At 34.3% G+C, this 26,063-nt stretch overlaps 1 protein-coding gene across 1 annotated transcript; it reads right to left on the reverse strand.

Annotated features, from left to right (window-relative positions):
• Window positions 1-965: 965 nt before the first annotated feature.
• Window positions 966-1,655, reverse strand: LOC122588169. The gene has a single exon (XM_043760301.1). It carries the CDS (start codon window positions 1,653-1,655, stop codon window positions 966-968), a length of 690 nt encoding a protein of 229 aa, XP_043616236.1.
• Between the last annotated feature and the right edge of the window lie 24,408 nt (window positions 1,656-26,063).

Consider the following 26,063-nt stretch of genomic DNA (forward strand, 5'->3'; position numbering starts at 1 on the left):
CAGTGTAGTTGGAGCGCGGTTTGTAAACTTGAACTCCATCATGTCTTTCGTATTCTTGTCGCGTTTCAATTATTAGTTCACCTGTCTTCCTAAATCCTAGTATTTGGTTTATTGTGACACCTGGTACGTTAACGGTGTATAGCTTTGTAAACGATCTACTATCACCTTGCTCCTTCATCATCCATAGACAACAATCTGCTTCGGCTCCCTCAAACTTGTAAAGATTTTGCTTTATCGAAGAAACTCAACCTCATTTATTCAAGAGATAATCAAAACATTCTTAAGGATAAACATTGTTCTTATGAAAAATAACTAACTCTGATAATAACATTGCAATCACTCATACTGACCACAATGGATCTTTCCCTTACATCTTAATATTACTCATAACGGTAAATAAAAGAGGAAACAACAAAGTTGGAAAAGATGCTGACAACGGCTACATAGACGTGTATATATAGACTGACAGATCACAATCCCTAGAAGAATGTTGTAGCAGAATTGACATCAGCAATCCTTCTTTTATTCTTCCTTTTACATAAAAGGAAGTCTTCAATGATATTTATTCTTCTAGCACATGACATCTTAACTTGACAGTTTCTACCCTCTAAGATCCAAAAGTTCTAGCTGCAGCCCTGCACATTCTCAACATAGTAAATTAGTACATGGGGAATAATTCAAGGTAGGATTGAACTAAATATGTTAAAAATAACAAAACTCTCTATGGTATTCAAGCAAAACAAGGGACTCCTGTAGCTTAGCTATACATTGAATGCCACAAAGCCTGTCTGTGAGACTTATCTCTTTAAATTCTTTTGCAGTCAAATCAAATGATATGATCAAATAACGTGATTGGGGTCGAACATCTTCAAGATCATACGTATGATCAGCAATCCAATAGATAAATCTACCGATAACAACTTGAGAGTTTTCAAGTCTAATTGATTCGCGGGGAAGACTGGTAGTTAAATCCAAGTTCCAGTGGTCATAGTAAAAACTCGAACTTTCCAAGGGTCGCTAATGTGTCTTATATCATTCTTTTCCCGCTTATAAGCAATACATTTAATATTGATAACAATAGGATCATAAGTGACAGGACAAACCCCAAATCCAAAAACATTATCAACCTTAAGATCATAAAAGTTTCCATTTGGCTTATCACATATATCTGGCACTCGAATACCAACGGATTTCCTTAATGAAACATTCCAAAGAACAACCATCTCTGTTTCATTGGAAAACCTATCTGGGTTTTCATAGTAAGAACCGCTAAAACACAGCAAACCGTGAGAGCTACCAACTGCTTTTGAATGGGGTTCAATTTTCTTAATGAGGGAAGGAATTGGGTGAATAAAAAAATCGTGATGGGAAAAACCAGGTTCACTATACATGTAATCATCATCATCATTATCAAAACAAGTTAAGTATTTATCATCAACAGGATCGTCATTTAGACGAGGCTCATAAGGAATTTGATACCTTAGTATGTAACGATAATCGATCTGAGGATGATCAACACAGTAAGAAACAATAAAATCTTGGCTGTCGATCAAAGACTTGAATGATTTTGATACAGTTCGGCATCGGAGTAATGGCTCCAAAGGCAGCCTTTTCAAGATCTCCGCCTGAATTTCTAAAGGGATATACTCTGACATTTTGATCTTGTGATTTTTTTTATTGGTATACGAATATGATATATGGAATGTTGAATATATTAGGGTTTCTCACAATGAGGAATGAGGCTTCTGTCACTCCTGTAAAACTAAAAGAGTAAAAAGCCCATTTACGAGTTCCAAATTTACATAATATATATATGCTATAAAAAGTCCATATACTTTCTTCTTCTTTTTTTTTTTTTCTTTTTTCTTTCTAATGATATTGGACCTATTGGTTATATACTTATGTTTAACAAAGCATTAAAGTAAATATTAAATATATAGTTCAACCATAATTTGATATTAACAATAATATGTATTTTGTATTTTTGGTTATATCATGTTCTGAGTCGGGCAAAGTTTAAACTTACTTTTCAATGTATTTTTAATTTGTTTTTTAAGCATTCTGACTTATATTACTGGCAGACAAGCTGCCTAATAGAGCTTGTGAGTCTGTATTAGAAGTGAGCAAAAACCAAAAACCAAAAAAACCCGACAAAATTGAACAGAGAAAACCGAAAACCGAATAAAATCCATTGGTTTGGTTTTTGTTTTTCAAAAACCGAACGGATCGGTTCGGGTTTCGGTTTCATATGCCAAAAAACCGATCAAAAACCGAACCGAACCGAACCCATTATATTTTAATTTATTTTATACTTATATCATATTACATTTATATTTATTACTTATAATTTGTAAATATGTTAATATATTTAAAAAAAATTTCTTTTTAGTGTACAAATCTATATAAATTATATGTTTTAGATGAAAACGTATAACAAAATCAATTCGTTTTATAAAAGTTATATCAATTTTAACACCTACAAAGTATAATTAGTTAATAAAAAACATATCTATATTTTAGTTTCTATATCATAGTTTTTTTTGTTAACAATTAAGAATTAACTATATAACATCATAAACAAAAAAGTAAAAAAAAAAAATCTTTTATAAAAAAACCCGAACAAAAACCGAAACCGATCCAAACCAAACCGAAAAAACCGAACCAAACAAAAACCAAATCCAACGGTTTTTATTTTCTAAAAACCGAATTGATCGGTTTGGAGATCGGTTTTAGCCAAAAACCGATCCAAATCGACCCATACTCACTCCTAGTCTCTATACATGTTTTTTTCAATTCGTTTTGAAATATTCTGACTTGCAGGTTGCTATGTATTTGGATCTAAATGTGTCAGCTTGATTTTTTTTTTAAACCTTTTTTTTTTGTAACATTTTTACCTCATGTTGATCTTTCGTTTGTTTTTTTAATCTATTAGTATATTAGTTTATAAACATTTTTATCAATAATAATCGTTATCCCCAAGTGACCCCGACCAATGATTGTAGCTGCCTAGAGGGTAGCCAATGGTTCGTCCATTGCCTCGTTCGACATACGGGGACGAGTCCACTAGGATGGCAATAGGGCGGGTTCGGGGCGGGTAGTAGTAAACCCGAACCCGATAAGAAAACCACTACCCAAACCCGCCCCGATCCCCGTCGGGTATCTTATCGGGGATTCCCATCAGGGATAAAATTGTACCCAAAACCGACCCATACCCGATTCCCATTATAAAACCCAAAACCCGACCCGAAATGAGGCAACCTGTTTTCATATATTAAACAGAAATACATAATGTTTTTTCATCACACAAAGAGAAAGTGATAGAAGGTCCAAACACAATAGAAATGAACTAATACAAAAGTTGACTGTTGAGTGGTAACAAACAAAAACCCAAGTTCATAAGCTAATGCATAAGTAGATTAAAACAGAAGCTTTTTCCATTAGGTAAAATCCCCTGAGACATCAAATCTCCAGCAAAAGAATACCAATTGACTCAAAATGAGTAGTCCATACTTATTCCACTTTCATTGGCCCTTTCCTACAAAATAATGGATAATCAATAATACATATAATTATAAAATTGTCTAATAACTACACGTAAAGATTGATGCTATTAAAAATTTGTCAGATTTATGTACCTCTTCCACATCATAATCATATTCAATAGTACTACAATATGCCTCGGTCTCATCTGAACAAGTTGCTATATACAAGTAACACAATATATATTATCAACAGAAGTAAAATGCAAAAATAAACATAACTTGATAACTTGAATCAAATAAAGGTAACCTCGTATCTCATTTAGTAGCCAACTTTGAGCACACATTAAAGCCTTTAAGGTCTCTGGGTGAAGTCGACTACGATGAGGACTGATTAACCTTCCATTAGTGCTAAAGGCAGATTCCGAGGCAACAGTAGAGACGGGAACGGCTAAGAGATCTTTAGCTATCCTTTGAAGTGTTGGATACTTAAACCCGTTTGTCTTCCACCACATCAACAAATCAAGCTCGGTGGCTTCAGGTAAACGTAGTTCTTTTAGGTAGTTATCCAACTCAGTCGTACTCTCCGAATCATCCTGCTCACTAGCCTTTGTAGCAATTTCTGAAAATAACTTCTTGAATCTAGCACGATGTCCATACCTAGGCTCCGTATCTAAAGACGACGAACCTACATGATGATTTATTCTTTACTGTCATCTTTAACAAAAAAGAAAAATCCCTGAAACTTCATAAATATCTATAAATCACATAATGTAGATGCTAAAAAAAGGTACAAGTTACACCAAATATTTCGGATCTCTATGCAAATCAGCTACTTTTAAACTAAATCAATCAGTTAGCTACTTTCAGATCAATCATACAACAACTTCGACAAAATCAAAGTTTTAACTTTTAAACTAAAGCAAATACCATAAAGTCATAATCTATTAGTCCTTTAATCAGCTATAGACTATAATCTATTAGTCATATCTAAAGAAGACGAACCTACATGATGATTCAAGATTCAATAATCAATACACTAACAAACATTTCAATTAATCAATACACTAACAAACATTTCAATTAATCAAATAATAAGACATACCTTTATACTCATTTTTTTTTCAGAAGGAGCACTAGCTTCATACTCTTTATATATACTTTTGACAAATTCTTTAAGTTTCTGAGCTTCAATCTTCGCCTTTTCTTCTCCATAAAGCAGGGGTAAGAGTAACTCCACAAATTTTAACTTGTACCGTGGGTCTAAAACTGCTGCCATTGCCACGACTCCATGAATTACCAACCAATACTTTTCAAACTTAACAATCATCTGACCAGCCATTTTCTTAATCTTCTCAACAGGAGAATCAACCCAGTTCCGCAAGGATATGCACTTTCACATACTGATGGGAATAAAACATTTGTCGTAGGATACTTTGAACCAGAAAACATGACAGTAACCTCATAAAACAATTGCAACCTATCGCATATGTCCTTAGCTATCTCCCAATCATTCTCAGTTGGCACAGATTTATACTTCGGATCCCTTGTCTTTAAACGGCTGAAAACTCCCTTATAAACAATAGCAGTACTCAACATCAAATATGTAGAGTTCCATCGTGTCTTACAATCTAGTGCTAACTTTTTAGTGGAATCTATCTCCAATTAATGGGCTGCTTCATAAAATCTCTGCTCTCTTTTAGGTGTTCCTGTCCAAAACGCGACACTATCTCTAATTCTCTCAATTCCATCCCCAATAATAACTAAACCATCTTGCACGATCAGATTTAGAATGTGTGCACAACAACGCATATGAAACAGTTGGCCATTCATTATTAGCAAACTCAAAGTAAGCTTTTTATCCAACAATTCGTTCCCCGATTCTTGTTTGAAGGGTGTCCTCTTTGATATCAGCCATGATTCTTGTTTTCATCTCATTTTTGGTCAGACGAGGTCGGTGAACATTCTTTTTTGATGATAAGGACGCCATTTACTTAGAAAGAGTGAGTGGGTTTGTAGAAAAATGAAACTGAATTGTGCTATGGCTTGGTATTTATAGAATCACAATCCAACTAGCCGTCCAGGGACTAGAAGTGCAAATGGGTTTGAAATTTTGGCCATTTGAGGGACTAGAAGCGTAAATATTTTGAATTTGAACGTTGGAGGGACTGGAAGTGTAAATTATTTTGCTTTTTGAACGTTGGGGGAGCGTCATTTAGTTTACCTATAAATACTGGCCTCTTTGATCAAACATTTATGATAAAATCACGAACATCTAAATGGCTTCTTCATCAAGACCCCCTAACCGAAAACCACCAATGACTGTCGATCAAGTGGATGACAGTATCATGGCTGATATACTCGACCACGAAATGTTCAAAGAGAAGCTTGTTGCAATTGGTGAAAAACTAAATGCGAAGAAGCAATGGTGTCTAGAACAAATTGATGATTTACAAACTGGGTATTGTACCGATCTTGAGAGTCAATACTTTACGTATTTGCAGGGGAAGATCGAGAAGATACAAGTTGCTGTGCAACAACTAGCTTCTGCAGTCATCACCTTGAATCATTTTATCATAAGAGCCAAAGCAGTTTATGCGATGAAGAAATAAATTGTGTGATGTTTTTATGTGTGAATAAAGTGTTTTTTATTTGGGTATGTTTTAATTTGTTATAATTTTAAAGGGTTAAAAGTGTAAAGTTTAGATAAATGGGTAAAATTAAATAATTGGTGGGTCCAAGACTAGTCCTTGAGGGATGAGTCCATTGGGTGCATTTCGGAGGGATTAGTCCTTGGAGTGTTTTTTGTTGATGTGGTGCTGACAGAGACTAGTCTTTGGTGGATGAATGGTAACCATTGGGTACCCTCTAAGCGTTCCTCATTATTTTCTAATGGCAGAAAACAAAAATCTAAAAATTCAATTAAAAAATACAACAGTTATTACACATCTAAAAAATTAACTCTCAACCAATTTTATCTCAATCCTATCGTATTAGTTATATATATACATCTCCTTGCATTAAAGTACGAGATATTGTGAGTGCAACATCTAGTGGGAATGATATTTGAGAGGCCTCGTACTATTATTATGTCATATATATTTTTTGGGCTAAATTGGTTGCATGTTGTTCGTTAATTCCTCCTCATTGGCATACTCTAAACATTTTGTGAAGCAAAACAGATATTACAAAAGCTATAGATTTCCTATGTTTAAAGGATTGTTTACCGTTTACACCTATTTTGTAATTTCACAATACAACATTATTTAACAGCAAATAACCAAATGTGATCAAGTATGATGCGAAATCATTCCGTCAACTTCAAATGACAACTGCATTTTGCAGTAAATATGTTAACATCTCATAATTAAGAATACGGAAGAGCCAAATGTGTTCGTTCATGAACAAGCCGGAGGTGTTTTGCAATCACACTAAAACATAGATGAGTTCATTTTACAATGAGCATAACCCTTGATCTTTTCTCAAAGTACATAAAGTCACTACCATTTAAAAATACCATTTTGTTGCCAAATATCTTCATCTTCACCAATGCCAGCCTCTTTTTTTAATGGCAGTTACCTTTGCTGAAAAAAACACCCATCTTTTTAGAGTAATGTTCAATACTGTTAAAATATGATCACGTAAAATGAACGTATGTCCGGAAAGTATTTAAGCCTACGGGGTCACACCTCAACGTGAATGTAACTATAAATTAATTAATATATTAAATGTAATTTATTAATTTATTTGATCACGAAGAACTAACGGAGTTCCGTTAAAAGAGTTAATAGTTAACGATACTTAACTAACGGACTTAACGAAGGAGAGTTGGAATTAGGAAACAGTTAGGAGGCCCTCTAGAATGTTCCTAGAGGGGTCGGTCGAACTAGTAGAAGGAAGGGGTTTCACAAACCCTAAACTTGGTCATCAAGTAAACGTAATCCTATAAATAGAGGCCTAAGTTAATTGTTTTCTACACACAATTCATTAGGTTTTCTAAAACCCTAAAAATCTCTTCTTCTCTCCTCTTCTCTCTTGGTTCGATCGACTACAACATCACAAAAGGGTTTCGGGGTTTTGTTTGGGTCGAATTAAGAAGCTAGTAACAAAGGGTTGTTCGGTTCGTGATCAAGTACTAGCATACATACATTCCAACGTTGTGTGTGCAATCGTAGAGAGGTTTAATTCAAACCTTATCATAAAGGTTTCTTGTTTATTCTCTCCAATTTAAGGTACACGTTTTCTATCTTGGTTAATTAATTAAACTACATAGATCTTGTCTTTCGTTGCGTGCTTTGTGATTTGTTTGATAATAGTTTATAACCCAACAGTGGTATCACGAGCCTACTATGTATGTTTTTTGATTACCAATAAATCAAAACTTGAAGGGGGGTTAGGGTTCTTGATTTTTATTATTTTTGAATATATATATATATATATATATTTAGTTAAATTGATTTTGTAATTTAATTACATTATTTAAATAAGAAAAATGTTTTATTTAATATATATATGGTTCGAAAATTTTTCCAGAAAATAAAAAAAAAAAGTTTTTTTTAGGGTTCCTAATCTAAGTTTTGATTAATTGCATGTTTATGTGATAAATTGCATGTGATTATATGTGTACCTTTATTTTTTAATTGTTAAAAAGAAGTAAAAATCATGAATTTTTCATGCAAATCATTCATGATTCTTACTTAGATATATTGATATGAAATCTTGATCATTAGGGTTAATTATGCTAGATAATTGGATAATTAATTGTGTGACTATGTGAATTTTTCGTGTAAATTTTCTGATTTGCGACAGTTTACTAAAAAATTCATATCTTTTAATCCGTAATGAGTTAGAGGTCGTGCTTTGAACTGTAGATGCTCAACTCATAGGGCTAAAACTTTGTAGTTCTGGTCGAAATCTGAATCGGAACAGAAACAGGTCTAAACAGGTCGTGAAGCTACTAGAATTTCCAGTGAGCAACTATGTGCTTATATGATAATTGATTGTTTTGTATATGTTTAAGGCTTACGCAATCAAGGCAACTTGATGTATGTGGTCCTCTTCTTTGAAGGGGGAGCCGATTTAGACATAATTAAACCATAGTGACATGTTTAGGTGGCCTACCATAACTCGTTGCATGCTTAATAGTTAATAGTTTATGATTTTGCATATTTATTGTGATATAAATTGTGATGTAAAATTGTTTTTGAGAAAATATAAACTTGACTAAGCAATATCGAAATAGAGATTTTTTAATAAAATTGGAGTCTTACAACCTTGAGATACACCGGCTCACCCATTTGAACAAACTCTAAGAAAGGTATAAGTCGGAGTGCGCTAGCCTTCTAACAGGGCGGGTTTTTAATTGCGTTCATGGCAAACCTTTGCCCTTGCGCTTATTTGTGCGTTCAAATGGAGCTACCGAGCTCTCTTGTGTTGCTAAGACTATAAAAATGATTTTATTAAATATTATGTTTAGAAGATATGCATGAATCTTCGAAACATAACTTTTTGATCACATATCAAATTAAATGACCCAATAAACTTAAGTCATTTGCCATCCAATTTGTCAAGGACACATGGGATCGTTTTTTTACTCACTGGTACACAGTGGTGAAATGGCGATTGCATGGCGAAACCCATTCACTGGTACACAGTGGTGGTTAATTTTGCGCGTTCTTAGTTGGACGACTTAAAGCAAGTTAAGCGGTGAGACCTTGACCCGTGGCAAAAGATGGGACAAAACATGACTACAAAAGAACACTTGATGAATCGAGTGTCTTACGTAGGTCCCATATTTACTAGGAATTGCACTTGTAATGCAAAGACTGATTGTCACTTACCTTTTGAGTGCAATTATTTCTAGCAGATCAACTGATGAAATGGTTGCATGTCAATTGGATCATAGCCTTAATGAAATTAATTGTTTATTTTATAAACATTGGGTAATTAATTTCTTAAGGATTTATTATTGAAAATACCAATAATTGAACTTGAATCTGTTTTGTAAAAGGCAACAAATCCTTCACAAAACATACATCAATCGGCTTTCAGGTCGATGCTAGAAAGAGAAAACTTTCTGAAACCAATTTCAATGATTGTTTTGTCAATAGAGAATTGTTCTAAGAGTTGAAAAGAAAACCGATGTCATTTGAAACTCAGATACCGCTATTCCTGATGCAAGTGCACTGCTTTGCAGTTGGAAGCATAAACTACTCGGTACAATATATTGAGGTTGCTTATTTGATGCTAGAAGCATGTCTCCTAAGCTTCAAAAGGCAATTCGGATTGCAAAATCCGTGTGATATGATCAAATAACTCAAGTCTATGTACGGAAAACAAGTTGGAGATGAAACTACTTGAGTTAATTGAGTCACTCCATAACTTGAACACGAGTATGGGAAACCGGTAAGTGCTCATGTACTCAAGATGAAGAGTCACTTTGAGCATTATGGAAAGGTTTAAACTATGCGTATCTTCTGCCGATTCTTATTGGCATAAGAGATAATTGCATATTTTCATAGCATAGTTGGACTTCATATCAAGTTGATTGAGTATGAAGAAAACCGTTCAAGAAATTTGAGATACCCCAAGTTCTTATGATCAAGGGGGGAATGGTTTAGAAAGAAAAAGAACCGTAAAGCTAAAGGCAAGAACTTAGGTAAGAGAAAACAAAGTGTTTAGTCTCAAAACCTTAAAAGACCCTTTAGAAAAAGGAGCATACGGCTAAAGACCAGTCTTGTCATCACTATGCTATAGTGAGACACTGGAAAAGGAATTGTCCTAAGTATCTAGCTGAGTTGAACAAGAAGAAGAAGCAAGTTGGTTTAACCAGTTCTTCGAGTATCTTCTTAACTGAATTATAAGTGTTGATGAGATTCAAATGATAATTCAATAGCAAAAGAGTCAAGTTAACTTGGACTCTATCTTTAACATAGTCATCTTGGTTAATTTTTGTCAAGAAACGCATTTAAAGACTTCCATGTGAAGATATCTTACAAATCAAATGATGAATCATTTGATAAATGCGTGTCTTCGGCATTATCATTAGCAAGAAACGCATTAAAAGTCTTCAATGTGAAGAGATCTTACAAATCAAATGATTAATCGTTTGATAAATGCGTGTCTTTCGAATTACCATTAGCAAGAAAAGCATTGAAAAACTTCAACGTGAAGGGATCTTACAATCAAATGATTAATCATTTGACAAATGCATGTCTTGTGTTTTCGGCAAGATGACAAGAATACCCTTTCCGCATAAAAATGGAAAGGGCTAAGGAACTAATTGGACTAATACATTCAGATGTATGTGGCCCATTTAGACATATGTCAAGGAAAAATGCTAGCTACTTCAATATTCTATGAATAATTTCAGTCGTTATGGTTATGTTTACTTGCTTAAACATAAACATGAAGTCTTTGAAACATTCAAAGAGTTTAAAAATGAAGTAGAAAATCAACTCGGTAAAACCATCAAGATTCTTCGTTCGGATCGAGGTGGTGAATACTTAAGCCAAGAGTTTAAGGATTATCTTATAGCATGTGGAATTGTCCAACAGCTTACTCCTCCATACACTCCTCAGCATAATGGAGTGTCTGAAAGGAGAAATCGAACCTTGCTAGACATGGTAAGATCAATGATGACCCGTACAACTCTCTCATTTTCGTTTTGGGATTATGCTCTAGAGACTGTTGTACGCATTCTCAATATGGTTCCAACCAAGAAGGTTGACAAGACACCGTATGAATTATGGCATGGAGATGTCCCTAATTTGTCTTACTTAAGAGTCTGGGGATGTGAGGCACTTGTGAAGCGCGATACGCCTAACAAACTTGAACCCAGAACTACTAAGTGCATCTTTGTCGGATACCCTAAGGAAACGATGGGTTACGACTTCTATGATCCCGCTAAAAACACTGTTCGTGTTGCTCGATATGCCGAATTCTTTGAAAAGAAATTAGTTCAAGAGAACAGTGGGAGGGTTGTAGAACTTGATGAGACTCAAGAGGAAGATGTGTCACCTTCTGAAGATACTAGCAATCATCAACTTGGGGGGGGGGGGAAATGTTCAAAGTGATGAACCTCAAGTCGATGATAATGAAGCGATTCCACTTCGTAGGTCCAAAAGGACAAGACGTCCTACCGAAAGACTATGCTGATGGTAAAAGAAGACGTTGTTGGAGATCTCGATGAGCCTCCGAATATCAAAGCTGCATTATCAGATCCAGAATCTGACAAATGGCTTGAAGCTATGAAGGTGGAAATGAAATCCATGAAAGACAATCAAGTCTGGAGCTTGGTTAATCTTCCACAAAATGCTCAAACTGTTGGGTGTAAGTGGATCTTCAAAAAGAAGACGGACATGGATGGAAATGTACACACCTATAAAGCTCGTCTCGTGGCGAAAGGTTATACTCAACGTTTCGGTGTTGATTATGATGAAACCTTTTCTCCAGTCGCGAACATTAGAGCTTTTAGGATTCTCTTAGCCATAGCAGCGTATTATGACTTTGAGATATGGGAAATGGATGTTAAGACTGCCTTCTTAAATGGTTACTTGGATGAAGAAGTCTATATGGATCAACCGGAAGATTTTATTGATCCAAAACATCCCAACAAAGTATGCAAGCTTCAAAGGTCCATTTATGGACTAAAGCAAGCATCAAGAAGTTGGAATAAACGGTTTGATGAAGAAATAAAAAAGTTTGGTTTTGTTCAAAATCACGATGAGCCATGTGTATATCGCAAAGCTAGTGGGAGTAATGTTACTTTCCTTGTCTTGTATGTTGATGACATATTGATCATAGGAAAACACATTCCAATGTTGCAAGATATTAAATCCCATCTTGGAAAGTGTTTTGCCATGGAAGATTTAGGAGAAGCGGCATTTATTCTTGGAATCAAGATCTACCGAGATAGATCAAAGCGGTTGTTTAGTTTAAGTCAAAGTGCTTATATTGACAAGATCTTAAAGCGATTCAAGATTAAGAATTCTAAGCGTGGTTTCGTTCCCATGCTAGAAAGACTTAACTTATCTAGCAAGAACAGTGCTTTTACACCTAATGAGGTGGAGCGTATGCGAAAAATCCCTTATGTTTCGGCTATGGGATCTGTTATGTATGCGATAAGATGCACTAGACCTGATATTGCGTTCGCGCAAAATATAGTTAGCCACTATCAGCAAAATCCTGGATAAGATCATTGAATTGCTGTAAAGAATATTCTTAAGTACATGTGTGCTACAAAAGAATTATTCTTGGTGTATGGTTGAAATCCCGATCAAAAATTCAAATGGTAATAGAATTTGTGATGTTGTATTTCAGACTGATAAATATGATTCAAAATATCAGTCGGGATACGTCTTCATTGTTTAAATGAAGGCACGGTGGAATGCTATGAGCTAAAAACCACAGTTGTCGTATCTAAAACAGAGTCTGAGTACATTGCCACCTCAGAAGCCGCGATGGAAGTAGTCTGGATAAGGAAGTTCATTAGCGGGCTAAACGTGATTCCCTCAAATGACTTACCCAATGATATGTACTGTGATAATACTGGTGCATTAATCATTGTCAACGAACCCGGAGTTCAGAGAGGCGCCAGACATTATGCTAGACGATATCACTATGTTCGTGAGCAGATCGAACTAGGGGAAATCAAATTACTCAAAGTTCACACAGATTTTAACTTAGCTGATCCTTTCACAAAAAGCTTTGTCTATGCCCAAGCTTGAAAGGCATGCCGAGGGCATAGGACTTAAATTAGCTAGTTATTTCATGTAAATTTGTTGTTCGGTATTTGGATAAGGGATGTTAAACAACTTATATTTTCCATAATGAAATAAAATACTTGATATGTTTGATTTCATTTAATATTAAATTGTGTCCTATATTTGCATGTTTAATCCTTGAATATTTTATTTAATACTTTTTATATTATTAAATATTCTAAATTGTCCGTTGTCGATTAATTATATGGGAATATAATTAAACTAAGACAAATGTGAGTGATTGGTTATATTCTTGGAATATGTAATGGATGGTTCCCACCAAACTCATATGGTATTCATAGCCGATGCATATCGGACTACCCCACTAACGAATTATCACTTTATGGATCGTCGTCATTAAGTGAAATTCGTAAATGGTTACTTTTATTGATCCTTTGACTTGAGATGCAAGTAGGTCAGCATTTATGAATCGCACTTACTAGATGTAGTTCTAACTCACCTGAATAAGGGGATACATAAAGGGCTATTTTCAGAAAGCGTCATGAAGTATGATGACTGACACGTGTAGTCAATATAGGATTTGTTCCTTCAATTTAAAAGTTGAAGCATGATACCATTGGCGCCCTCATTTGACTAATTAAGATGTTTGCATGGCCGTGCCCAAATAAATCCAGATGGTTCTCGATTATATTTAGTAATCATTAATTAGTTATTGAATGAGAAACATAATCGTTAATTTATGAAATGACCTTGATCCATATTCATATTTAACAAAAGTATCTGAACAAAGGGATAATAAATGCCTTAACTGTTTAAAACTATACTTAAATGTTTTCGGGAGCATTGGCGTGTTGCTAGACGCTAACCAATGCTATTACCTTCATTCGTTACGAGCTCAAGTGGGAGCTATTAGAATATGATCACATAAAATGAACGTATGTCCGGAAAGTATTTAAGCCTACGGGGTCACACCTCAACGTGAATGTAACTATAAATTAATTAATATATTAAATGTAATTTATTAATTAATTTGATCACGAAGAACTAACGGAGGTCCGTTAAAAGAGTTAATAGTTAACGGTACTTAACTAACGGACTTAACGAAGGAGAGTTGGAATTAGGAAACAGTTAGGAGGCCCTCTAGAATGTTCCTAGAGGGGTCGGTCGAACTAGGAGAAGGAAGGGGTTTCACAAACCCTAAACTTGGTCATCAAGTAAACCTAATCCTATAAATAGAAGCCTAAGTTAATTGTTTTCTACACACAATTCATTAGGTTTTCTAAAACCCTAAAAATCTTTTCTTCTCTCCTCTTCTCTCTTGGTTCGATCGACTACAACATTAGAAAAAGGTTTCGGGGTTTTGTTTGGGTCGAATTAAGAAGCTAGTAACAAAGGGTTGTTCGGTTCGTGATCAAGTACTAGCATACATACATTCCAACGTTGTGTGTGCAATCGTAGAGAGGTTTAATTCAAACCTTATCATAAAGGTTTCTTGTTTATTCTCTCCAATTTAAGGTACACGTTTTCTATCTTGGTTAATTTATTAAACTACATAGATCTTGTCTTCCGTTGCGTGCTTTGTGATTTGTTTGATAATAGTTATATAACCCAACAAATACAACCTTTATAAAAACTCCAACATGAAACGCTACTTAAAGTAGTTGTAGCTATAGCTTTTAGTTATAACTGTAAGTTGTAGCTTTTAAGTAAAGTTATTAATTAGAGCTTTTATTTTTCAGATGTGTTTGGTATAGTAATTATAGCTGCAATTTAAAAAGTTATTTATGTGATTTTTAAAAATTAAAAGCTTCATCCAAAATAAAACCCTTTTCCAACTAAAACATTCTATCTTTGTGCAACGGGTTACTTGAATTTTTCAATACTAATTGATTTGATTATTAGAATTTGCAAATGCAGGAGTCACTCTGCTGCTGAAAAAAAGTCTTTCACCTGCTTTACCATCTCATGATTGCTATACCAATATCTATTTCAATACCTCATTAAAACATGTGTTCAGAACAACCTCAATGACTAATCTGGACCAGAGAAGAGAGAAGATGATATACAACAAGAGATAGGCCAAATACACCTAAAATTAATAGGATATTAGAACTACGGTTTTAAAACCCAAAGCTCCTTAATCTTTACAAATTAGAAGGATGTTAGACCATTCGTAACCGTTCATCCTTTCACCTACACTTTTTTCTGCCACATCGGCATCACCTTCTCATTTCTTTCACCTTCTACTTTTTCCCTTAACTACACAAGTAGGGAGAGATACACGAGATGTCAAAAGCAAACAAAAGAAGTAGCAGGTTGACCCCACCAAATAGCCTTTTTACCAATAACATAAAAGAAAGAACAGAACATATAGCCGGTGATTGCTTTCACCAAGTTAGCTTTAAGCCTTTAACCGGCTGATTTCGCTAATGCCCCTTAAAGCTTTCACTTCTCTTCATTTGGCACCTCATCTCATTTCACCTTCTCTTCACCTACTTGTTACAAATGGTCTTATTGTTAACATTAAACATCAACATCAACAAGTTGAAAGACTATACTTGTCCATAAATCAAACAGCAAAATCACAACCTTTAGATACAACATTAAAAGTTAGAACCAAATCCTTATCTTTGTATAATTTTTAGAAAAATTTTTGCAGCAAATTAACAAAAAAAGGTATATGAAATTATTCTTGTAGTAACTAAATGCAACATGAGTTGTCGATTAAAGAGATTTCAATGCGGTTTTATTTATATTGGTATACTATTGTTTGGTTTGTATCCATATATGTTGGTAAAGCTGTCTTCATCTCATCTCCACATACCTCGTGAAAGACGACAATGAGTACGGTTGTTTGTTATTATTGAAGTTATGGTTTAAAACATGATATTCGTGATTTTGTGTTTTGTTTTTTCAAGGAAATAGACCGTTTTTACATTTGTTTAATATCACTATCATGTGTTTTTGATTGCTGCTTTATGAAAAAGAACACTGAACATTTGGTACGATTGTTTGTTATTATTGAAGTTTAGTAGCTGTGGAGTTCATATACTTGTTTGGTGGTTCTGATTTTTTGGTTTACAGGTTGTTTTAGTTGCTACCGATCAAGTTATTCGGTGTCATATTAATTGTCAGAGATATTTTATAGCCTCAAGGTTAATACTTTTTTGTAGGAATTATTTTGTGAGTGTTTTTTGAATCTTCTTCATTTGTGATGTGATAAGGTCAAACTGTTTGGTGAATGATCTTGGAATATTTTTTTTTTCTGTAGTGATCTGACGACCCAGCAATGAAGATTAGTTGTTACCTACCTTATAACTTTAACCACAACAGAAAGTGTAATAGAGTTTTATGATGGCTGAGTAGGGCCCGGGTTGAGTGCTCGTTAAGCAAGGTTATCTTAGTTATTAACTCAAGCTTACATATAAGAGATATAACTTGTTTACAAGAACCACATATCCTCTAAATGTTCTAGTTAAGAACTAAGTTGGCACCAACCCTGCATTGAAGTAAAATGGGCATTTCCAGAACTGAATTTTGGCAAGCAGCTGGCTGTGGTGATCAAATTGGGACTGGCTCTTTGGATAAGTTAAAAAAGAGCCTAGCTTGCAGACTGACGCAGAAAATGTCCAAAGCTGATTCTACCCAACCGATAATAGCAATAGGAGCATCGAATCAGCAGATAGGGTGGAAGTAAAGTGGCCGTGAATTGTTCGGGCTGCAAAATAGGGTTCAAAGTGATGTGTCATAGGTGGGGCGGAGACGGAGATGTGGAACTGATATACCATCCCGGGCGTCCTTACCACACCTGGTGCTCTAAGAATGTATAGGATTGCAAGAAACAACACTAGAAAATAATTCACCACATGTATGTTAAAACCAATAAAAACTAAAACCTGAAACACTCTACTCAGTATCCAATTAGAAAATTTACTATAAAAAAATGGGCTGCTTTACTTATATTGCAAAAAACAACACACTATCAGATTTTGGACCATAAAGATAAAACAGAGTGTTGAAAAGAAAATTTCAATTTCTTCTATGAAGGATAACATCCGCTCTCTAAGTAATCAATTAAAATTTAATTAAAAAATAGTCATCTTCAATCTGAAGTTGTTGATCACCTACAACCTTTTTCAAAATGTTTTTCTCAACAAGTATTTACAAATTAACCACTTTGAAATCTTCTGGCATTCATAGACCTCTGTTCTCTTTATGATCACATTTTCGCTTAATATAGGTCTGATCAAAACCTTCCATAGGAATGACATAGTATATAGATAATACTCTTTTACTCAAAAGCTTCATAGTTGATATGAAAGCTAAAATCCCCAAGTGTGCAACTACTCCTTACACTTAGGATGGAAGACCTGGGAGATGATGGTTATGACAAACAATTGAAAGTGAGCAAGTATCTAGGTTTTTCTTATTAGGGAATCCAAGGTCATTGTTTTAGCCATATTTAATGAAGAACAATCTAATCGGATGACCCTTGACGCCTTAATCTCCATCAGGTTGTTGCCCGTCAACTATCGCAAAGGCAACAACAAACCAAATATCCCACAAAAAATCATAATTAAACTCAGAATTCGAATAAACAATGAAGATTTAAGAGTCAAACTTATCATTCAACATGAAATTACCTTTCAGATGAGAAGATTATTTACTACAGTAGTAAATATCAATAGAATGTTTGATTAAACTGAATCAACTAATGCAATACATATAATTTGATTTACCAACTAATTATTTGTAAACCAATGTAGTAGTAGATCAGTTTGTATAAGCGATCATCCATGTGTGATCATATACGTAATTTTGAACGATATACATAACCATCAGACTTATCAAGCAGAAATAGCGATTCCATATAGGAACACATAAAGAACGAATGCTCTTCTCCATAAATCCCAAGATTCTCGGCGTATTCATAGTTCTGTTTGTAAATTTGAACATTGGCTTCTCTTTTGTGTAGGGTCGCCAATATTAGTTCACCAGTCTTCCTAAATCCTAGGATTTGGCGTATTGAGGCATCTGGTAGGTTAATGGTGTATAGCTTTGTAAATGATCTACTAACACCTTGCTCCTTCATCATCCATAGACACCAACATATTGACCGGTCTTGCTCGGACTCTCTATGGTATTCAAGCAAAACAAGAGACCCCTGTAGCTTAGATATAGTCTGAACACCAAAACGCCGGGTTTCTAAACAATCTATGAGATTTATCTCTTTGAATTCTTTGGCAGCCAAATCAAACATGATCAGAACACTTGAGGGAGCTGGACCAAATTCACTATTACACATATCATAATCATAAGCAACCCAACAGATAACCCTATCGATAACAACATGTGACCTTTTTAGTCTAACTGAGTCGCGGGGAAGATTGGTAGATATAATACTCCAAGTCCCAGTGCTTAAAGTAAACAAATGAACTTTCCAAGGGACGCTAATGTGATTTTTCCTCTTATAAATAGGAGATTTAATCCTGATAATAGTCGGATCAAAAGTGACAGGACAGACCCCAAAACCAAAAACATCAGCATTCCAAAAGTTGTCAACGAGCGTCTCAGACATATGGCACTCGAATACCAATGGATTTCCTTATGGAAGGATTCCACAGAACAACCATCTGTGTACCATGGTAAAAACCGGCAAAGCACAGCAAACCATGGGAGCTACCAACTACATATGAAGAGGGTCTAAATTCTTGTTGGACAAAACCATGGTCACCATCATTATCAACAAAAGTTAAATATTTATGCTTAAGACTTTTAGGAAGTGTATACCTGAATATGAAACGATCATCGGGTGGTGATGATGAACACCGTAAGAATTAATAAAATCAGGGTTGTCGATCAAAGACTTGAATGATTTCGAAACAGTTCGGAATTGGAGTAATGGCTTTGTAGGAAGCCTTTTCAAGATTTCCGCCTGTATTTCGAAAGGGATATATTCTGACACAACTACCGAATTGACGTTATTTTTTTGAATTTTCATGATTTTGTTGTACTTTGGGACGTTAGTACTTCCGAATTGACGTTAGTACCTTTGACTCAATTACATCCCTATCTACGAATGATTGTTGAGTATCTAGGGTTTTTGGTTTTTTTTAAGGCAAAACCCGTGAAACTGTGTACCCAATTACCCACCCGGCCACCTCAATTTCAATTTTGCCAACATAACTTTTTGGGTTAATATCACAAATGGCCCTTGTGGTTGTTGAGATTAGCTTTTTGCACCCTGTGCTCGGTTAATGTCTCTAGATGCCCCTCTCGTTGCATTTTTAATCACCTGACGCCCCTCACTCAAACGTCCGTCCATGGCAAGTCGTTAATGCCCTCACGTGCTACCCACGTGAGGGTAGGTTTGTCATTTTGCTCTGGAAAACACCTCCAGAAAAGGATTTCATTCCATGTGAATACATAGTATGTATCTCAGTCATCAATCCATATTTGTTTTAAGAAAACCTTTCATCTTTTTCACTCCTAATTTTATCTCTCATATACAAAATTAAAGCCATAAACTCTAATATCTATATCTATCTATCTATCTATCTATCTATCATCATCAAAGACAGAAAATAAACTTCCTAAAAAATGACACTTTTTGTTTCCCAGATCTTAACAACAGTCAGATCATCATCATCAAACACTTTTGATTTCCTAATAATTGTCAAAATATAGATTGAAAGTTATTATATATATATATTATATTATATATATATGTATAATAATATATATATGGTAGAGATCCAGAGAGAAGATTTTTAAGGTGAGAAGAGAGAGGAGGTTTATTTTTTTAGCTTATTTTTTTGATTTTTTTTTCTTTTTTTCACTTTTTTAATTATTTTTTTAATTAGTATAATCCGTAAAAAAAAAATTTAAAAATAAATAAAGATAAAAAATTTCAAACCCGAGTTAGTGAGTCATACATGTAAGGGTACGACACGGGCTTCGCCCTTAAGGATATTAATAAGGGGTAGCTGATGGGAGTGATAGGTTATAGACGGTGATAGGTCATAGGGGTGATCAGTGATGGAGTATCTACCTAACGAGTTTCGCCCTTAGTTATCATGGCTCCGCCATAGACTGAGAGGCTTCTTCAATAGCTTACGAGCTATGCCCTTTGAAAAAAAAATATTTTTAAAATGTTTATATGAAATAAGTTAATTAAAGAGAGAATGAAAAAAGTGAAAAAAAAAAATTCAAAAAAAAAAGTTAAAACAAATTAAAAACGAACATTCTAGATACCTTCTCATTGATGACAAACAAGTATCCGATCTAAATCTCAAGATTGAGTGCAAATGCACAATCTGAAAGTGCATAAGATATAGATCGGAAGAGGGGACGATGTCGCAGCGCGTGATACAAAGAGGTGGTCGGCCAGAAATCTTCCTTCATCTTGAACCCCGATTTCATCTTCTTAGTGTATATACATTCAATTTCATTTTCTTAGTTTATTGGTAACCATCGTCGGCTGTGACAAGATGGGTTTTGTGGGTTTTTCTTTATGGGTTTTTTATTATAAAGTTTCTGGCTCACAATTGTTTAATAATGAAATAAACCCGCATTTGATCAGAATATTTCATTTAAAAAGGTGAGGTGGAAATTTGAATTAAAGATGGTATTACCTTGCTGGTATAAAGAATTAGATCTAACTAATGGTAGCTATTTTCTTATATCTATGTTTGTTGTTATTCTTAATTTCTTTTGATATAATTATTATTTTATATATTATTATTATTATCAATCTTTATATATAACTAAGAAAAGATAGGAAAAATCCTATGTGACATTTTTCTTTATAAGACATGTAGGATTTTTGATTAGTTGTAATTTTTTAAACTTTTTATTATTATTTCATACCATGTAGATTATGTAAATATAATATATATATATATATATATATATATATGGAAGATCTTATGTAAACATAAGATAAAATATAAAGATATAATAATAATAATAATAATAATAATAATAATAATAATAATAATAATAATAATATATTTTTAATTAATGTACGTAGGTTATTTTTTCACTTTATATATATCCATCCACGGTTTGTATATTATGAATTTAGGATATACTACACCACATGTTTATAGATATTATATTTTTGAAGTTATACAACTCAAAAATATTAATTTTCCTATCATTTATGATATAGTACTTCTTATATCCATAGATATTGTTGTTATATATGCATCCACGGTTTGTATTTTATGAATTTTGGATATACTACACAACATGTTTATGGATATTTATATTTTTAAAGTTATGCAACTCAAAACTTTTAAATTTCCTATTACTTATATTTATAATACTTATATACATAGATATTGTTCCTACATATCATTGTTATATAAATTTTCAATTAATTGGTAGTTTCAAATCGTAAATGATTATTTATATGTGAATTTAATATATTTTTATGGTAAAACATATTTTAATTATAAATTTAATTTAACTGTGCAACGCACAGGTTTAATCTAGTGTTTAATATATGGTGTATGTCGTAGTAGTATATTTACATGAGTTTTATATTGTTAATTTCATCCAACTTCTTGTTTGAAAATTTGGAATAAAAAAATTGTTGTTGTTTGGTGATGATGAATAAAGAATAAAGGATCTGAGAAGAAAATGAAGGAGAGGAGGAGATGATATTTTAGAGTAAAATGACAAACTTACTCTCACGTGGGTAGCACGTGAGGGCATTAACGGCTTGCCACGGACAGACATTTGAGTCAGGAGTGTCTGGTGATTGAGAGGGGTATCTAGTGACATTAACCGAGCACATGGTGCAAAATGTTAATTTCGACAACCACAAGGGCCATTTGTGATATTAAACCTAACTTTTTTTATTTTTTTAGAACGGCGAAGTAACATACTAAATTAAAGAGTTTGCTTTTTTTATTTTTATTATTATTATTTTTTTGAACAGCAGTGGTGATCGGACTCAGCGGCATGCCTCTTCATCGTCCGGTAGAGATCGATCACGTCACCAGCACAGGCAACCCGAACCAAAATTTAAGCAACTTTCGCCAGTTTGTCATTGTACATATCTTTAGTATTTCATTACCAATGTATGCAACTAACTTTCTATTGCGTTTGGTTCACAGAATGTTTTTAAAAAGAATGGAATCTGTTGAAGGAATTGGAATCTGATGGAATGGAATTTGACGGAATGTTTTTCATTTTTTTAAGATTTAAGTGAGAGACGGAATGAGATTCCTTCCTTCATCCCCATGGAATGGAGGTTCCATCAAATGAAAGAATGTTGACATTCCAACGGAATGATATTCCTTCATCATTGAACAACCAAACGCACTAAGGAATGGAATTAAATTCCAATTCCATCAAATTCCATCAAAATCTGCGAACCAAACGCGAACTAAAAGTTTGTTGCATTGAAACCTTATAATAAAAAGCTTATATGTACAATGACAATGGATGGAACTATATATCAAGTAAACTGGGCTTTACCAGGAATGAATTTTGGTAACCAGGCTGTGGTGATCAAACTGGTATAGGCTCTTTGGATAACTCTGGCCGACAGACTGTCACATCAAAAGTCCAAAGGCTGATTCTACACAACCGAGACTACCACGTACTAGGAACCCGCAACCATTTGGTTGTTGATACACCTGGGTACCGATAGATCCCTCCCTTATGGAGTAGCAGATCAGTTTGTATATGCACCCACAGCTTTTAATGCGATGATCCATGTGTGATCATATATGTACTATTAAAGGATATATATAACCATCAGACTTATCAAGCAGAAGTAGCGTTTCCATATACGAACACATAAAGAATGAATCCTCTTCTCCATGAATCCCAAGATTCTCGGCGTATTCATAGTTCTGTTTGTAAATTTGAACATAGGCATTACTAATTATTCTTTTGTGTCGGGTTTCCATTATTAGTTCACCAGTCTTCCTAAATCCTAGCATTCGGTGTATGAAGAAATCTTCTAATTTAATGGTGTATAGCTTTGTAAAAGATCTACTAACACCTTGCTCCTTCGTCATCCAAAGAGACTTTTCCAAGTCCTAGTGCTCAAAGTGAAAACTCGAACTTTCCAAGGGGCACTAATGCGAGAATTTTCCAACTACATTTGCCGAACATTATCACCAAAAGTAATATATCCTCAGGAGGATCTGCAACCAAAAGAGTTGAATACCTTAAAATGAAACGATCATGTGGCTGCTGCTGGGGTTGATCGACACTGTAAGCAATAACAAAATCTTGGCTGTCGATCAAACACTTGAATGATTTTGAAACAGTACGGAATTCGAGTAATGCCTTCAAAGGAAGTCTCTTCAAGATTTCCGCCTGAATTTCTTAAGGGATGTATTCTGACATTTTGTTTTTGGTTTTACAAGGTTCTGGAAATGAAGCTGGATTTCGGGCACATGACGTTTTTAACCAATAAATTATGGTTCGAGACTCGGGGCTACAAGTCAGTGGGCTTTAGGCAGCGGTTAAAACTTAAATGTTAAAACAATACGGAGTATAATGTAGTCTACTTCTTGAGTGACCCATCCTTTTTTTTTTTTTTCCGAACATCTCAGTCAGTATACGACATCAAGAAAACCTTATCGTATAATAGTAAAATCTAACACATACCCTAATCAACGAAATATTGATTATGGAACGAAATAATCCCTAAATATCAAACTCAATATTTTAAGTAAAACCGATAGTTCCTCTAACCAGCTAAACATTATTGACTGACCCATCCTCATATGGTGATAAAAAAAAAAATGTCCATTTACAACTTCCAATTGTACATCTATTATCAATTTAATTATAGTTTTGAACATACAAAATAATTATTTTTTCATATTTAAAATTATTGTACGTCATAAAAGTTTCCATGCAGCATTGTGTATGTAGAGATTTGTGCTTAAAACTTTTCATGCATCAAAGTTATCATGATTTAGTGGCCAAAATTTTAAGTGTGTCTATCATCATAAAGCTTTACTTTTCATCTTTCTTTACTTTTTTTTATTTCTTTACTTTTCTTTTGCCTGGACGTAGGCTATGTGACATAAGCCACACATACTTAGGGATGTGGGGTTGTGTGTAGGCGGTCATAGACCATACAGGGAGTCCTCACACCCGACATGTTGGGTAACCAATAAGGGGTCCATCGGCGTCGTTAAGGAAAAACAAAGTCATTTCCAACTGAATAAGCCGTTTATGCCTTTACGCATTGGTGGTTAGTTACTCCACCCGGAATAAACAAACATAACTATGCCACAAGGAGCAACTCAAGTGACCACATATGCACTAGTTTTACAACTAGCACGGGTTAAGCTTAACACAACTTTACATATGCTCGAGACTTCTTTATTACATTAGTTTAGGCTACACTTTCACCTAAACCAATCATTTTTATCTTTACTTTATATTAACGTAGGCTACACTTTCACCTAAGTTAATCACATATCATCTTTACTTTAGGGCCCTTAACGTGCACGTGAACATGGCAATCCTAATCAAAGGACTAGTGACTAGGTGATCAAGCCACACATGAAATCTTATCATAAACATATCATCACTTCATGATCATATAACATAATCATAACATCATTCCATAATCACCTATCCTAATCATGTCATCATTACATATTCACTTTACACAAGCATATCATTACATCATGATCATTTAGCTTAAGCATAACTTCATATCATGATCACATAACATAAACATAACATCATATCATATTCACATTTCATAAGCATATCATCATTCCATAATATGAGAACTTACCTTATACATTTGCAACCTGCATATACATGTCATTCATCATAGAAAGGTAAGCGTCATATCCTATATCAACCTCCCATAATCCCCTTTACTTTACTTTCAATCATACATAAACGTTTGGAAGGTTTTACTTATGAAAACGTATTTTGTTGTACCATCAAGTGACAAAAGATGAATTCTTACCTCGTAGAAGCGTACAAAATGATAACATAAGTTACCGAGCTTTGCAAGTATTCCCGACTACCTATAATCATTAAACGACATAATTAGCTAATAAGTACCCACTCACTTATGGTCATGACTTAAATCTAAATACCTATAAACATGACTCATGACAATGCTTGATGCATCGGAGGTTCGTTTAATACTTAAGGCTTACATAACTCGACGGAACTCGACATTCACTCACTAAATTAACCTTTTTGGAAACTTGACATCATCATCATATTTTAAAAGTATTACCATTGGAAAGTAGACTATCTCACGATTCCGTGGATAGCTTATTTGTTAAAAACGGAGTTACGGTTCAAAAGTTATGGCCATTTGAAAATTCCGTCGCTATTGCGTCGCAACTACCAAATTGCGTCGCAGCTAAATGTCACTGTTTTCTAGTTGCGCCGCAACTAGCCCCTATTCTGCACAAAACTCATTGTTTAACCTCCAAAACTTAACCAAACACACCCCAAACGATCCCAAACCTCATGAACGACTTTTGTACCTCAAAATTCATCATTTTAAGACCATAATGATGCAATGAAATCATTGATTAACCCCTACTTAATTTGCATCACAATAACAAACGTTTTAGGTTACCGAATCGATTAAAACTCACGATTTTGACTCCAATCAACCCTCTAAAGACCTAGATCAGTTATGAAACGAATCAATGTAATAATACCTCAAATATCTGTAGATTACAACAAGGATGCAAACTATGGATCAAAACCTCTTCAAATCACCAAGAAACTATCGTAACACGCAAGAATTGATCAAGGGAAGGGAGGGGGCGGCCTAGGGCTGGAAAAATGTGTTTGGTACTGAATAATGAAAAGGGATTAGGGTCTAATTACCCCCTAA

This window comes from Erigeron canadensis, chromosome 1 (genome assembly GCF_010389155.1).
Source record: "Erigeron canadensis isolate Cc75 chromosome 1, C_canadensis_v1, whole genome shotgun sequence".
NCBI classification, from domain to species: domain Eukaryota; kingdom Viridiplantae; phylum Streptophyta; class Magnoliopsida; order Asterales; family Asteraceae; genus Erigeron; species Erigeron canadensis.